The sequence below is a fragment of the Nuphar pumila genome, chromosome 2 (genome assembly GCF_984573655.1).
Source record: "Nuphar pumila chromosome 2, dmNupPumi1.hap1.1, whole genome shotgun sequence".
NCBI classification, from domain to species: Eukaryota; Viridiplantae; Streptophyta; class Magnoliopsida; order Nymphaeales; family Nymphaeaceae; genus Nuphar; species Nuphar pumila.
The window spans coordinates 66,602,512-66,615,904 of NC_143250.1; the positions used below are offsets into that span (position 1 = coordinate 66,602,512).

The 13,393-nt window shown below is 37.5% G+C and overlaps 1 protein-coding gene across 2 annotated transcripts in view; it reads left to right on the forward strand.

Annotated features, from left to right (window-relative positions):
- LOC149845636 (uncharacterized) overlaps nt 1-13,393 on the forward strand; it is a 37,467-nt gene that overhangs the window by 9,977 nt on the left and 14,097 nt on the right. The window contains exons 6-10 of one of the 2 annotated variants that reach the window (XM_089995881.1): nt 437-3,403; nt 3,482-3,626; nt 9,032-9,558; nt 9,644-9,757; nt 10,838-10,980. In XM_089995881.1, coding sequence (XP_089852007.1) covers nt 437-3,403; nt 3,482-3,626; nt 9,032-9,558; nt 9,644-9,757; nt 10,838-10,980 — 3,896 coding nt within the window. Of the gene's footprint in view, nt 1-436; nt 3,627-9,031; nt 9,559-9,643; nt 9,758-10,837; nt 10,981-13,393 lie in introns of both variants that reach the window. The other variant, XM_089995882.1, reaches the window with a different exon arrangement.

Sequence of the window (13,393 nt, forward strand, 5' to 3'; positions counted from 1 at the left end):
AATGATTAATCGATAACAAGGCATGTAGAAGTGGTAATTATAGGAGGTCAGGCAGATGGATTGGTCTAAATCCAAGTTCCGCTAGCTTATTTAGGAGACTTAAAAGATTAATTAATTCATTTTTAGGTGCGATTCTGTGTCCAATACAAAGATGAATAGGAAATTGATATCCACTTATGATGATACTATAACATGTATGGAGCCACATGAGCAGGGGAAAAAAAGTCAAATGCAAATTGTAGTGCCTGTCTAATATGATGATGATTTTTGTGTCAAAAAAGTTTTTTTCTCTCATAAAGTTATTTTCTTATAACAAAATCTGTGTTTAGATGGGATTGTGTTAACTACATAAGGGGGTTCATCCATCTAGATATACATGCATGTGTACCATTTGATATTCCCTTCCCCTCTGACTATGTTCTCTTTCCATTTGCAGCAGGATATGAGTTCTTTGGCAGTGCCATCACAAAATAGTTCTTTATCAAGAGAAAGCTCAGTTACAGGTACGCCATCTAGAGACACTTTCAGCAGTGACATGACAACATGGCAAGATTTAGAAGACTCTAAAAATAACACATTCAGAGCTGGTTTTGTTGAAAGCCGGTACAAGTCAAGTTCATCCTTCAATTCAAGTGAAATGGGATCAGTGGGTAACATTGAGAATTTGGATGTAATAGATCAGAGTTCTCCACAGGCACTTTCATCATCCTACACAAGGACTACTGACCCTAAAGGCTTTCTGGAAGCTGCAGAATTGACAATTAAGGAACTCCGATCAGAAGCTACGATGTGGGAAAGGACTGCCGAAAAGTTAAAGCGTGAAGTTGTCAGTCTCAGGAAGGATCTTTCTGACCAAACAGAACTTAACAAAAATCTTGGACTTGAAGTTTCTGAAGCATGTACTGAACGTGACAGTTTGAAGCTGGAGTTACACAACTTGAAGATGTTGCAGACATCTAAAGAAAAGCCTTCTTTTAGAGACAATTCAATGATTAATGATGAAGACATACAGAACAAATTGACGGAACTGAAAGAAGAAATTGAATTTCAAAAAGAGTGCAATGCCAACTTGGCTTTACAGCTAACAAAAACTCAGGAATCAAATTTGGACCTTATTTCTGCTATACAGGAACTTGAAGAGACCATTGAGAAGCAGAGGCAGGAGATAGACAGGATTTCAACACATAATAGAGGACCTCTAATATTGCAGAATGAAGAGCAGGAAGTTGAGGATGGAGACAAATTGCATGCACCACATGAAGGGAAACAGGAGAAGGATTTAGGAGATAATGAAGAAGCAGCTGTAAAATTGCAATACAAGATAAAGGATAGGGAAAATGATGACCTAGTTATCCAGTTGCAGGAACTCCTAGAATCACAAAAAGAAATGCAATCAGTTGTTCTGTCACTGCAGAAAGACATTGATGACAAGAACAAGGAGATGGAGCATGAAAGGGATCTTAAGGACCAAGCTGTGCTAAATGTCAAAGCAGAATGGAAACATAAATTATCTGCAAAGGAAGAACAGATTATCAAACTGGAGGCGCAAGTCACAGACTTGCTTAACAATCATTCTGTGCAGAATTTGGTACAATCAACCCGCAATAATTCTGAACTATTAGAAGAAATTGAGGCATTAAAAACTAAAGTCCAAGAACTAGAAAGAGACTGTAGTGAACTCACTGATGAAAACTTGGAGCTTATATTAAAGATGAAGGAAGCAAACAAGGCAATGGTAAAACCTGTACATGAGCTGCCAACTGGCAATTCTAATGAGACTCATAACCCAGGGACAGAAATTATTGGAGAGGGGAGGCTTGTTAATGCAGTCACAAATCCTGAAAAAGTTGACCAACATAGTTTGGAGGAAGAATTTCTAAAGATAATGTCTGAGATTAAGAAGCAACTAAAAATATCTTCTCAGCTTGTAAATAGTCCATGGTATCATATTGTAAACAATTTAGAAGCTGACAACGGGATCGATCTATTCCATAGTTATATTCTGGATGATGCCCGTTTGGTAGAGGAGACTGAGGATTTATTCAACCATTTCCATGAATTAAACAAAAGTTTGGAGGCAAAGATTCTTGACTGCAGATTTCAGTTTTCAAAAATTGATTCAGGGATAAAGGAGCGAGATACAAATGTCTCAGAGATGCGCCAATTGCTGGAAGATCACAGTGCAAGGATCAATGATCTTACTAATCCGATTAAACAACTTGAATGTGTGAAAACGGGACTGCAATCCGAAATTGAGGATCTAAATAAAGAGCAGGCTGCAAACAGGTGCAGAAAACTCGACTTGGAGACTGGACTGTCCTTGAAAAATGAAGAGATGGAGGCTCTGAGGCTTGAAAAGGGGGATCTAACATCCCATCTTGAAAAGTTACAAAAGGAAAAAAATTGCTTGGATGAGAGTTTAAAAGATGTGCTCAGGGAAAGTGGTCTTGCTTCTAAATGCTTGGATGATACACGTCGGGATTTGAGGATGCTTGCTAGCAGTATGGATTCTCATATTTCTGCCAGGAGGTCCCTTGAAAATAAGTCGGTGGAGCTAGAAAATGTAAAAGAAGAAGTAGAAGCCCAATTATCTGAACTGGAAGGGGAAAATATACAGTTATCAGAGCGCATATCAGGCTTGGAAGCTCAATTAAGGTACTTAACAGAAGAGAGAGAAACTAGTAGATTGGCACTTGAAAATTATAGATCTCATGTCTTAAACCTTCAAAATGAGCGAGAAAGATTTGAAACTGACATTGAAAAAGAAAAGGTGCAGCTAGAGTTAAAACTAATAGAGGCACAAACAAGATTTTCTGAGGCTCAAGAAGAAGCTGAATTTTCAAGACGGGCTCAGTCCAGATTGCAAGATAAAGTTGAATTTCTTGAAAATGAACGTGATTCCCTTCAGAAAATGAATGTAGAGCTTAGGAGACAAAGACTTGACCTGCATGACAATTGTGAAGTCCTAGAGGGAAAATTTCGTGCAATGCAAGATAAGTTTTCTATTTTCCTGGAGAATGTTGAACACTTAGAGAGGAAACTTGACTCCATTCAAAATGATGTCTCTGTGAGAGAGAAATCATTTTCTCTTGAAGCTGAGGCTCTGACCATACAGTGTAAGGAGCTTGAGGAGAAACTCTATGAATCGGAGAATCTACTTAACCAGATGAGTTTAGTTATGAATGTTGAAATTCAGAGCCTTCAAGGTGAGGTAGAATGCCTTAAAGAACAATTGTCCATGACTGATGATCAGAGGGAGGTAGCAGCTTCAAATGCAGTGCTTGAAATATCACGCTCGCAATCTGAGAGAAAAAGGCTTGAATGTGTTCTGCAAGAAGTATATGATAAGGTTAAACAATGTGAAACTGAGCTGTGTATCACCAGACAGCAGTCCGAGAATAAGGTACAAGAGTTGATGGGTTTACTTGCTGCTTCTAAGCAAAATGAGCAAAGCCTGAAAACTGACCTTGAACATATGCAGAAAGTGCTAGAGGATATAAAATCTGGTGATGCCAATTCAAAAAAGATGGCAAATGAACTGGAGTTAAAGGTAAGGACTTTGGAATATGAGAGGCAAAAACTAATGGAGGAAATAGATGGTTTGAGTGACCAGCTACAGAAGGCATGTAATGAAGTGCCGGATGAAGTCTCCAAGAGCAAAACAAGAGAGCACGCACATACACAAATAGCCACTAATGGGCAAAAGAACAACACAACCACTTAAAGTGGTAAGGCACCCAAAAGAAGAGGAAAAATATATATTCCACTCAAAAGGCTTCAAAGAAGCATACTTTACAATGGGGAGAAACCCCTTTATTTATAGACAAAAGAGGAGACCTTGGAAGGGCTCCTAGAGGGACGTTGGAGCCCTTCCAACGGTCATAAATATGACCGTTGGATGCTCCAACGTCCCCCTAGGTGGGGCCCATTCCAAGGTGGAAAAGGAAAAGAATAAAGAAAAATAAAAAAGAAAGAAAAAAAGGAAATAAAAGAAAAGGAGAAAAAATACAATATGCGATAAGAAGTAAAAAGACTGTTTTACCCCTATATGGGTCTATTTACAAAAGATATAAATATATATATATTTATATATGTAGATAGACACATAGACATATATATAATTAATATATATGTGTGTATGTGTCGTGATCTATATATATAAATATATATATGTACAACATATTTTAACACCCCCCCTCAAACACACGGTGAGATCACCGAGAGTTTGCTAAGGAGAAAGAAGAAACGAGGCGATGGCAAAGCTTTGGTGAAGAAGTCCGCCAACTGGTACTCGGTTGGAACATAAGGCAATTGAATGGTGCCTCGTAGGAACTCATCACGAACATAATGGCAATCCATCTCAATGTGCTTTGTTCTTTCATGAAAGGTGTGATTGCTGGCAATGTAGATAGAGCTCTTGTTGTCGCAGCACAGCTTTGAGGGAGTTGAGAATGAGACCCCCATATCTTTAAGCAAACTTCTTAACCATACGATCTTCGTGGTGGTAGTGGCCATCGCACGATACTCTGCTTCAGTAGAAGAGAGTGAAACTTTCTGTTGCTTCTTACACCTCCAAGAGATAAGTGACTCTCCAAGAAACACACAATACCCTGTGGTAGAAATACGATCATCGGGGTTACCACCCCAATCAGAGTCAGTATAAGCAAGTAAAGTAAGAGGTGAAGAAGAGGGTAAGAATAATCCTTTTGTTATGGTGCCTTTCAGATATCTGATAATTCTCATGACAGCAGCCATGTGAATGGTGGAGGGAGCAGTCTGAAATTGACTTGCACTATGAACTGCATGAGAAATATCGGGCCTAGTGATGGATAAGTATGTGAGCGACCCAATTAATTGACGATAAGGTGTGGGATCAGCTAAAGGAGTGCCATCACTAGCTCTCATCTTGGCATTGATTATTTCTGGCGTCTCCACCTTCTTGTCATCAGTCAGTCCAGATCTGTCAATAATGTCGGAGGCAAGCTTCATCTGAGAGAGGACATACCCTTTGGGAGAGTATGCAACTTCAATACCTAAAAAATATCTTAGATAACCAAGATCAGACATATCAAAATTTTCTTTGAGAATATTCTTAATAAGGTTAATACCTCTCTTATCATTACCTGTGATAATCATGTCATCAACATATAATAACAGAATTGTAATGTGATCATTAGAATTTTTAACAAACAAAGCAGTATCAGTATAACATGAGGAGAAACCATTATCAAGAACTACTTTGCTAAAAAGATCATACCAAGCTTTAGGTGCTTGTTTAAGACCATAGAGAACTTTATTTAACTTTAGAATATTTCCTTTACCAATATCAAGACCTGGCGGAGGATCCATAAGCACTTCTTCATATAAATTTCCATTTAAAAAAGCGTTTTTAACGTCAAGTTGATATATAGGCCATTGTTTAATGGAGGCTAAGGCAATTAAAGTTCTCACACTAGTCATCCTAGCTACGGGAGCAAAGGTTTCCTCATAATCAATTTCATATTCTTGGGCATAGCCTTTTGCAACCAAACGAGCTTTGTATCTCTCAAGAGATCCATCACACTTAGTTTTAACTTTATATACCCATCTACACCCAATTGCCTTTTTTCCTAATGGTTGGGGAATAATACTCCAAGTTTGAGCTTTGTTAAGAGCCTCTAATTCAACTTTCATTGCTTCAATCCAATGTGGATGATCTTTAGCTTCTTTAAAGGAAGTAGGCTCATGATATGAATGAATTAACATGAGACAAGCCCTATAATTAGGTGAGAAAGATTCATAAGATACAAATTTTTGTGGAGGTCTACTATTACGAGAAGATCTCCTAGGTGCATTAATAGGTTCTTCTAATGAGAGATCTTGAGAATATCTTTCAAGAGCAGGTTGATGTTCAATTCCTGACCGCCGGGTATATACATTCATTTCATTAAGATTCTCAACTTGAGAATCATTACCATGCTGAAGTATATCATTATGATGGGAGATGCCATCACAAGTATTATCGCAAGTACTTGCATCTGGTGTTTCAATTCTAGGAGCAAGATCAAATAGGAAGGAATAGTCAAGGTTTTCTCTAGATGTGTAAACATCAAATCCATTTTGTTCTTCAAGAAAATTTACATTTCTTGATATATAGAGTTTATTATTTCGAGTGTCATAGCATCTATAACCTTTTTGATTTTCACCATATCCAATGAATGCACATTCAATAGCTTTAGGTGATAGTTTATCTTGTCCTTGAACAAACACAAAACATTTACATCCAAATATCCTTAATCTATTAAAATCTGGAGTAATTTTGAATAATTTTTCAAAAGGTGATACATTTTTTAAAGAAGCAGAGGGCATACGATTGATTAAATATGTTGCGGTAAGAAGAGCTTCGGCCCAAAAGTTTTTAGGAACATTTTTAGAAACAAGAAGTGTTCTTGTAGTTTCAATTAAATGTCTATGTTTTCTTTCCGCAAGACCATTTTGTTGTGGGGTTTTAGGACAAGATCGTTGATGTAAAATTCCATTTGTTTTGAAATAATTTTGAAAATCTTTAGACATGTATTCTCCTCCAGAGTCGGATCTAAATATAGCTATATTGTTTTGAAATTGGTTTTGAATAAGAATATGAAATTCTTTAAAATTATTAAAGACATCGGATTTATTTTTAATAATGTATACCCATGTATATCTAGTAAAGTCATCAACAAAACTAACATAGTAAGAGTAGCCTCCCTTGGACAGAACGGGTGCCGGTCCCCATACATCGGAATGCACAAGCTCAAAAGGTCTTTTTGACACAAAATTACTATGAGAATACGGAAGCGAATGAATTTTTCCAAGGATACAATCATTGCATGTGAATGTATTTGTATTACAAAATTTTTCCAAAAAAGGAAAGAGATACAATTTAGAAACACTAGGATGTCCAAGTCTTTTATGCCAAGTCTCAATATCTTTGGATTGAACATGATTACAAAATGATTTGGTTAGCAATGACAAAAAATCCATATAATAAAGATCCCCTCTTCTATGGCCTTGCCCAATCCGCTTCCCGGACCGGAGATCCTGCACATAGCAATGGGTAGGTGAAAAAGTGACATTACATTCAAAATCGGTAATTTGGGAAACGGAAAATAGATTTAAATTGAGTTTTGGAATAATTCGAATTTTGGGAACAAAAAATTCTTTGTTTTCATTATAAGTTTTCTCAAGATTCCCAATGCCTTCAACATCCAAGGATGTTCCATCGGCAGTGGAGACAAAAGATTTAAATTTGTTGAGACTTGTTTTTGATAAGAGTGATGCATTCGGAGTCATATGAAAGGAGGCACCCGAATCAAGAATCCAAGAGGTCATACCTGGGAAGGAGGAGATAGCGGCGCCGGAAGTGGATGGTGTAGAAGAAAACTGAGAGGAGCTCATCTTCATGAATTGTTGAAGAGTTTCGGTAAGATGAGCAAGAGACTCTTTTATGTCACCATCTTTCTTTGAGTCTTCATTTGGAGGAGCTTCACCAACGGAGGCCACCTTCTTTTTAAATCTTGGGCAATCCGGACGAATATGGCCCGGTTCATTACAATTATGGCAAATGATTTTCCTTCCTCCACCACCATTATTTTTGAAGAAATGAGGTGGTTTGTATGGCCTTACATTGTTGCCGGGTCTAGATACGGCATGAACTTCATCAACATCTCGTTTTAATGCCAAACGAGTCTCTTCTTGACATAAGTCGGCCAAAATATCACTTAGAGGAGTAGAGGCCCTATGGAGAAGGGATCCTCTAAGTTGCTCAAATTCGGGGCGAAGCCCATGAATAAATTGGAAAAATCTTTCTTTTTCCATTTGCTCTTGCCTCATAGCAATAGCACTACCTTCCCATTGGGGTTCGAGAAGGACAAGTTCATCCCATAAAGAAGATAGGGCACTATAGTAGTCCCTAATACTCATATCACCTTGTTTAGTAGCTCTTACCTTTTCTTGTAGGAAGAAATGCCTAGCAAGGTCTCTTTGAGTGTACATGCCTTTCATAAAGAACCAAGCTTCATTAGCCTTCTTGAATTTGGCGAGATTTGCACAAATCTTTAATTCAACATTGTTCATGAACCATGCTAAAATTTTAGCATGCTCACTTTCCCAATCTTCTAATTTAGAAGAGTAATCAAGAATAGCCTTCTCTTTTTCCTCTTCGTTCAAAGCTTTTTCCTCATTACCTTCAAACTTAGTCAACTTCAATTGTGGTTCCGGAATGGTTCCACATACATAACCCCAAAGTTTTTTACCTTTGAGATTGTTTTCCATGGAGGCCGCCCACATGCGATAATTGGTCCCATCCAATTTGAATGAGAGGTCGATTTTTGCATCCTTGTTGGCCATTTGTAGAAGAGGAATATAAATGCACGAAAGAGAAGGATATTACTTGTCAAAAGAAGATCCGATGAAGCTTTATCAACCAATGATCTGATACCATGTAATGAAGTGCCGGATGAAGTCTCCAAGAGCAAAACAAGAGAGCACGCACATACACAAATAGCCACTAATGGGCAAAAGAACAACACAACCACTTAAAGTGGTAAGGCACCCAAAAGAAGAGGAAAAATATATATTCCACTCAAAAGGCTTCAAAGAAGCATACTTTACAATGGGGAGAAACCCCTTTATTTATAGACAAAAGAGGAGGCCTTGGAAGGGCTCCTAGAGGGACGTTGGAGCCCTTCCAACGGTCATAAATATGACCGTTGGATGCTCCAACGTCCCCCTAGGTGGGGCCCATTCCAAGGTGGAAAAGGAAAAGAATAAAGAAAAATAAAAAAGAAAGAAAAAAAGGAAATAAAAGAAAAGGAGAAAAAATACAATATGCGATAAGAAGTAAAAAGACTGTTTTACCCCTATATGGGTCTATTTACAAAAGATATAAATATATATATATTTATATATGTAGATAGACACATAGACATATATATAATTAATATATATGTGTGTATGTGTCGTGATCTATATATATAAATATATATATGTACAACATATTTTAACAAGGCAGTGCGTCTTAAAGATGAAAATTTGGCACTTAGGAGCTCACTCGATGAGATTACATTTGAAAAGGGTAAACTAGAAGCATCTCTGAAATCAGTTTCTGCTGGATATGATGAATTGAAGGCAGAGAGGCTAACACTAACTGAAAAAATATCATGCATGCAGAAAGCTATAACCAAGGGAGAAAATGCAAAACGTAGTAGGGATGCTTTGGAAGAAAAGATTCTGCGTTTAGAGGGTGATCTAGTTGCAAAGGAAGCATTATCCACTCAGGAGGCAGAACTTAGAAATGAACTTAACCGTTTTAAGCGAGCAAATAGCCAATTGCAGCGTAAGATGCAGTTGCTTGAGAAGGAGAAAGATGAAGCACAGAAGAGAATCCATGGCCTTGAGCAGGAGCTCATGATGAAAACTGAAGGGCCTCTGTGGGAGGAGAAGGAAGTCCTTAGCGGGTCAAATGGTGAAGAACCACATATTCTGCAAAATGAAGTAAAGGATCTTGATATTCTCTGCGAGAAGATACATACTGTTGAGGTGAAATTGGTTTCAGATTTACTTTATTACCATACAATGGTGTTTTTTGTATCTACTCAAATTTCTGGTTACATGAATTGACCAGGATGAAATCGAAAAGCTCAACAAGAATGATGAAAGAACACCATCCACAAATCTTGACCAGCCACAACTTTCACTGGGAAAGCAAAGTTTTGATGACAACATAAGTGAAACACAGGTTATCTAGTTTCCTTCATGTCATTCTATTTTCTGTATTGTTTCTTTTTCATCGAAGTGGAATTGAATTTTTTTCGGTTTCCGTTATATCAATTGTTTTTCTTCTAATAATCCCCTCATTCACTGCAAAATGATGTACTAATTGTTTTTTTCTTCTCGGACCATCTGTGTCATCCATAACCACTTTTTCCTGATACTAGTTGCAGCACTATGCTGCTGCCTGATTGTGTGGCTTGCATGTAAGATTCTGATTCACATATTGTTATCAATTTTTGTCCATAAAACTCTCTTTCTGATATACATGATGATGTATAGTTATTTGTAGGAGACTCAATTTCACTCCATCATCCAACAATTGAGTTGTCTTTCCCAGTCACTTGTTTTCTTCATGTTATTTCGTTCAATTCATTTTCCACGAGCACACAAAAGTGTCGAGCTATTCTCTTGCGCCGTAGTACATCTATACCATCTAAATTTTTTGTTCTGACATTATGGCATTTGTTTTCCATAATGATTCTTCTGTTTTCCTTTGGTATACTCAGTTGATGCTGCTGATTCATATTTCTGTATGGAAGCAGAGTATGTTTCTTTCTGTAATAGCACCATATTCTCACTATCAATAATGAAACTCTTTTCCTTCCAAACACCTTTGATGCTAACTAGTGGATCTGATATTTTAAACCAGTACCTGGCTGTGCAATTGGTTGTCCATCTCAGCTACAAAATATTTATTGATTAAATGCATTTCGGTTTTACCTTTGAAGTCTCATTGAGCCAAAACAATTCAAGAATACTACATTAATTTCTGCAATAGTGTTTAAGCTTCTCTCACATTTGTCTTACTGAGTATGCCAACTGGATACTTCTTTTACCATAAGAAATTGACCATGAAGCTCTAGCACCTAAAGAAACGTATCATCTGTTCCATTGGTTGAGATGTAGAACATTGCTGACCAAGCAGAACATGCATAAACACACGTCACATAGATATGTACTCCTTGATAAAATGTGTATGCATCTTACAATTTCTGAATGCTAAAAATTGCAGTAGATTTTGTTTCTTAATATTTGTCCATCTCAGGTGGACAACGAATCTCAGACACCAAAAATGTTGCATGAGGGAAGCACAGGATGCAATCATCATATCTCGAAGATCCAATCTCTAGAAAGTGAACTGGCTAAAGCTTTGGAGGCAAATAAGTTGTACAGAGTACAGTTAAAGAGGTAATGTTTTAACCAAGGTTGTTAAATGCGATGAGGCATAAGCCTTGAGGCGTTGAGCCTGTTATGAAGCGAGGCGTAAGCCTTGAGGCGTTGAAGCGTAAGCTTCATGATCAAAATAATAAAATATATAATATTAATAAAATAATGAAATTTTTAAATAAGAACTACTAATAAACGACAGAACTAAATTCAATGATCTGTTTTATATTTCTTTGGAGATTCACATATGGAAAAAGACTTCCATTTTCTACTCATAAATGAATTTAGACACTGACAAAAAAAATCACAGAAAGCTAGTTACCATTGATCAAAATTAGAAGAAGAAGAAACATTAAAAATAATGGGTATGAAGTTCTGCCTATAGTGACTATCAGGTTCTATTTATTGATCAAGGTCTCGCATCCTGACGCCAAACCACATGCATGTGTGCTTATGCAAAATCCCACTGAACTTAGCTTTGAAAATGCACATAGATGCATGTATACTTCCAACACACGACACATGTGAGTACAATTACAACACTAGGAAACAAACATCAGCATGATTGACACACAGAAAATTGTAGAAACATACTAAATATTGTATACAAGTTAGATAAATGCCAAAAAATTCAAAACTTTGACTGTTTCCTATCATTTCTGCAAGAATCTTAACAACAAATTTGCTTCGACTTTTGACGTGAAAAAGAACTTCAAATAAAGGAACTAAATCCAAATAGTTCTCCGAGCATGCATTCACAACCACCTCAAGTATCAAACTAGAACTGCTATACAAAACTACTTGACTTAAATAAAAAATGCATATGGTAACACTCAAAATGGATGGAGAAATGAAAACATAGGATTTTGTGGACATAATCTCTCTCAAGAATTTTGTCAAATATTTGATATGTAACTTCTCACTCCCCAAAAGACCTACAAAGAATAAACAACGGTCAAAGAAAAAAACATTCACACGCACCTCAAGCATCAAACTAAAATTGTTTTACAACAAGAACTACTTTCTCAAATAAAAAGATACACATAGTAAAGAAACAAAAACATGAGATTCCGTGGATGCAATCACTTTCAGGCATTTCATCAAACAGTTGATCGACAACTTCTCACTCCCCAAAAAAACCATCAAGAATAACCACAACGATCAAAGAAAAAACTGTCGATCTGGTCAAGTTTATCATGTCCATCAACAACAGAAGCATATAACACAAAACTACGTTGAATCATCTTACTAAGTACTGTGGATGGCAGATTGATGCTTGATTGGAGATGCAAATGGGCCTGTTACTTAGAGGAGGGAAGAGAAGAATGAAGTTGGTTTGAAGCAGAAAACAGAGAGAGAGAGAGAGAGATCACTGACCGGAAATAGCCACCAGAGATGTCGGAGATGATGATGCGTACGCCTTAGAAGCGAAACGCGCCTTGACACGAGGCGTGCGCTTCACCCATGTGAAGTGTGCGCTTCGAGCCTGCAAGCGCCTCAGTTCTTTGAGCTTGCGCTTTGCCTCTGAGGCGTACGCTTCAGGTACCGAGGCGTTCGCCTCTCACAACACTGGTTTTAACACTTTGTTTATTTTTTCTCTCCACTGGGCAAGCAGAGGGACTAAGTTGTAAGTCCTAACTGATAAAGTGGTGTTTTGGGTCTGGATATCATACCAGACCCAAATCCACCTGTATAACCTTTATATACAATTGTATATGTTTTATTTCATTCTGGGTCTGGATATTATACCAGACCCGGACCCATATTGTACACTCAAAACATATTAATATACTCTCTTTAGGTCACAATTTGATATATTGATTCCATGACAGCCGCAACCCCTTTCTTCTTTTATTCCTTTTCTCTTTCTCGACGCAGTTTCTGTGAAGATTCTAACATGGTATCAGAGCCAAGGTCCATCGAGGGTTGAAGAGGCTTATGAAGGTGCAACCGATCGACGAAAGGTTTGAGGTCTCCACTGTCTCCTGCCTTGTACTCTTCTTCAGTTCTTTTTCTCGTTCCTCCACCCCCCCTTTCTATTCTCTTGCTGGTGAATTCACGTCCCACGAGGGTCTGATATTCACGTGAACCCTTGTTCACGCAGACCCTGAGTGTCGCAGGAAAATTCTACTAAAGTTGATTCACGTAACGATGCGAATCGCTGAAGTTGATTCAATCGTTCACGTGAATCGACCCACATTTTTACCCACGATTCATCCTTTTCGCCTATTTTTTTTCAAACCTGGTGCACCAGATATGTTTCACTTCTTGCGCATTTCCCTCTACGCATCTACTCTGCGTATTCAGATCTGAGAAATTAAACCCTCTTTGATGTTCGTATTTGCTAAGTGACAATAGTTTGTTTTTAATCTGATTCTCACCTCTTTTTTTAAGTGTCTCATCTTTAAAATAAGTCTTCTCTCACTGTCACAGG